General features: G+C 46.2%; 1 protein-coding gene across 1 annotated transcript; it reads left to right on the top strand.

Annotated features, from left to right (window-relative positions):
• Nucleotides 1-241: 241 nt before the first annotated feature.
• Nucleotides 242-2,580, top strand: LOC149842748 (uncharacterized). The gene is made up of 2 exons (XM_090001559.1): nt 242-1,918; nt 2,035-2,580. The coding sequence occupies exons 1-2, from the start codon at nt 404-406 to the stop codon at nt 2,206-2,208; spliced, it is 1,689 nt and encodes a 562-aa protein (XP_089857685.1). The 5' UTR covers nt 242-403; the 3' UTR covers nt 2,209-2,580.
• The last annotated feature ends 418 nt before the right edge of the window (nt 2,581-2,998 follow it).

Below are 2,998 nucleotides of genomic sequence, written 5' to 3'. Positions count from 1 at the left end.
AATTTGTTACATGTAAATAACTTGTTTTTGTTCTACTTTTTCGGGATCCACCATTACCACATGTATTTGGGATTCAGATTCAACCATACCTCCTCGAATCTGATTGGTATCCGGATTCAGATTCGAAATTACTATTTATATTTCGGATTTAGATTCAGATCTGGTAAGATCCGGTCCGAGTACCACCCATTTGCACCCCTAGCCAAAAACGCGGTTCCCCTGTCGTTTTGAGTGTAACCGGAGAGAGGAGGAGAACAGGTGGACCGTTGCCTGCCTCTCCCTCTCTCTCTCTCTCTCTCTCTCTCTCTCTCTCTCTCTCTCTCTCTCTCTCGATCCATTTTCTCGCTCTAACCCCATCTCTTTGGTCGTCTCTCGTTTTCTTCTTCTTGCGTTTGTGAAATTCATGCATGTTTCTGTTGATCCTGTGATATCTCATTACATAAAGGACGTATCGCGTTACATTGATCCGAGTTCTTTGGGTGGTTCATTGCGAGTTGATGAATCTCTTCTCCCATCTCTGAGAATTACGGCATTTGGATCGAAAATCGCGAACACCACCATGAATTCGAACGCCAGAAGGATAAACAATGGTGGTGCACAGATCGGAGGTGCGGCCTCTGCCGCATCCCTCAAGAGCTTCGATTTCGATTTCGGCCTCCCCAATCGGCAATCTGCGAAATCGTTGAACGATCAGAGGGCGCAGAACTCATCATCATCTTCTTCTTTCTCTTCCTTTTCTTATTCCAGAATCCCTCCCCCGTCTTCGGCGCCGAACAAGCCTTCTTGGACTCACCAGCCTTCTCCGGCGCAATTCGGGTCGAAGGACGCCGGGATCGGAAGCCTCACCGGCCCGACGTCGATGGTGGGCGACATCCTCGGCCGGAGTTGGTCGCAGCAGCCGAACCCTTCTTCGGCTTCGAAGCTCGGGAGCCAGTTGGGGATCGGGGAGACGAATCCGAATTTGTTCAGCGATCTGGTGGGCACCGCGCTTGGTCAAGGAAGGAGCTCCAATGTGCCCCTCAAGGACTCTGCTCCCAGGGGATCGTTTTCCATGGGGAATTTGGCGGGATCGATCCCAAAACCGAATCCTTTGGGGTCGAGCAATTCGCGGTCTTCGGAGAGTTTGGGGAGTTTTGTATCGGAGTCCCAGCAAACCAACAATGGTTCTTCTTCGTTCTCGAAGGCCGGCGGTGGTGATCCATTCGTTTCTTTGGGGGCGGGCAATTGGCGACCTTCTAGTAATTCTGGTCATGTGCCTATGAATCAGCTCAAGCAGAATGCCGGTGTTTCGGCATCTACGAAAATAGGGAGTGACCCATTCGGTTATTTGGCGGATTTTGCCTCCAGAAAGCCTCCTGCTACTCAACAATCCAATGCCTCGGTGAAGAATTCCGATTTGGGATCAGAATCCGGGGAGTTCCAGCACGCTTCTGCTGCGGCCAAATCATCATCAGTACCCCCTCATTTTTCTACTCCGAAGCCGTCTGATTCATTCGGAATTCCAACTCAAATGGGAAAATCCGGTGGTGTTGATCCTCTGGACACATTGTTTGCAGCATTGTCATCCTCGTCCTCTGCTTCGGTAGCTCAAGGTGCTGTTAACCAACCTCAACCGTCGTCTGAAATTGATGACTGGGACATTGGTTCAGAGTTTGGTGGGAGCATTGATACAGGCACAACTGAACTGGAAGGGCTACCGCCACCACCCGCCGGGGTGACGGCTTCAATGTCTAAATCCAAGGGATTAGAGAACTACAAACAGGGCCAGTTTGCCGACGCGATCAAATGGTTATCGTGGGCAGTTGCGCTCTTTGAGAAGGCAGGTGATAATTCATCCAATGTGGAGATTTTGTCTTGTAGAGCTTCTTGTTACAAAGAAGCGGGAGAGTATAAGAAGGCTATTACAGATTGTTCGAAGGTACTGGAAAATTTAGGTTGTTGGAATGATTTTGTGTGTTATGATCGGAATCTCATTTTCCGACGTGGTTCTGCACATTCTAGGTAGTCTTAGTGTGTCCTGTTGACAAAATGCAGGTCCTCCAGCAAGACGGCGAGAACATTTCGGTTCTTCTCCAGCGCGCGCTTCTCTATGAGAGCACTGAAAAATACAAGCTTGGAGCTGAGGACTTGAGGATGGTGATGAAGATTGATCCTGGAAATAGACTGGCCAGGGGTACCCTTCATCGCCTTGTGAAGCTGGCAGACTAGGCTCAGCGGGGTGTGTATAGAGTGAGAATGGTTGATGCTCTCCCTTACATTGTCAAAATTGTTTCTTGGATTTTATGGTTTTTGGAATTACTGGTGCTAACGAGATATTACATTTATTGGGAGGTGAATAGTGATAGAGTATGCATGTTCCTGAAAAGTAGTTTCTAGCAGGGCTTTTTATCTTGAGGATGGTTGATCAAATTGTTTGATGTGTTGTATTGAATTTCACCTTGCTGGTTTTATATTGTTTCTGAGAGTTTTGCCTCAGAGACTAGATTAATTAGGGACTAGATTAAGTCAGCAGTTCCACAGATTACAAACTCCATTATTTATGTCACTTAATAATTTTATTTTGATGTCTTACATCTTTTCTGTATGACTGTTTTCTAATGGTGGCATTGATAAATTATGAACTTAAGATTAAGATACCGACTGAATGAAATCGATCAATAAAAGGAACATGATACTCATTGCAGCAGATCCAGTCACTGTTACATCTATGGTATCTTTGAAGTTCATTCAGTTGAATAGTCACATGAATCTTACTCTTGTATTTGTCACAAAAGAAGAGAATGGCGGGATGTGCTTGTGAATGTGCTTTTGGGGTTGACACAGTGCAGAACAGTGGCTGAACATGTCATAGAAGTTGTGCAATGGAGTAGCCATTAGATAACTAGTATGCTAGCTCGTAATCTGGGATGTTGTATGGCATGGGTATGTAGAGGAAATAGCCTGGAACTATTTCCTCTTTGCAGGATGATGGAAGAGTGTCTATATTGTATTTTTCCTT

This window comes from Nuphar pumila, chromosome 3 (assembly GCF_984573655.1).
Source record: "Nuphar pumila chromosome 3, dmNupPumi1.hap1.1, whole genome shotgun sequence".
Taxonomy (NCBI): Eukaryota; Viridiplantae; Streptophyta; class Magnoliopsida; order Nymphaeales; family Nymphaeaceae; genus Nuphar; species Nuphar pumila.
Note: the sequence above shows the minus strand (reverse complement) of the source record. Positions and strands in the feature narration are given on the sequence as shown.

Bases quoted from the DNA above. Each gene is read 5' to 3' on its own strand.
- LOC149842748 (XM_090001559.1), top strand. From the start codon at position 404: ATGCATGTTTCTGTTGATCCTGTGATATCTCATTACATAAAGGACGTA. The intron at 1,919-2,034 runs GTACTGGAAAAT...GACAAAATGCAG, and splicing joins CTATTACAGATTGTTCGAAG to GTCCTCCAGCAAGACGGCGA.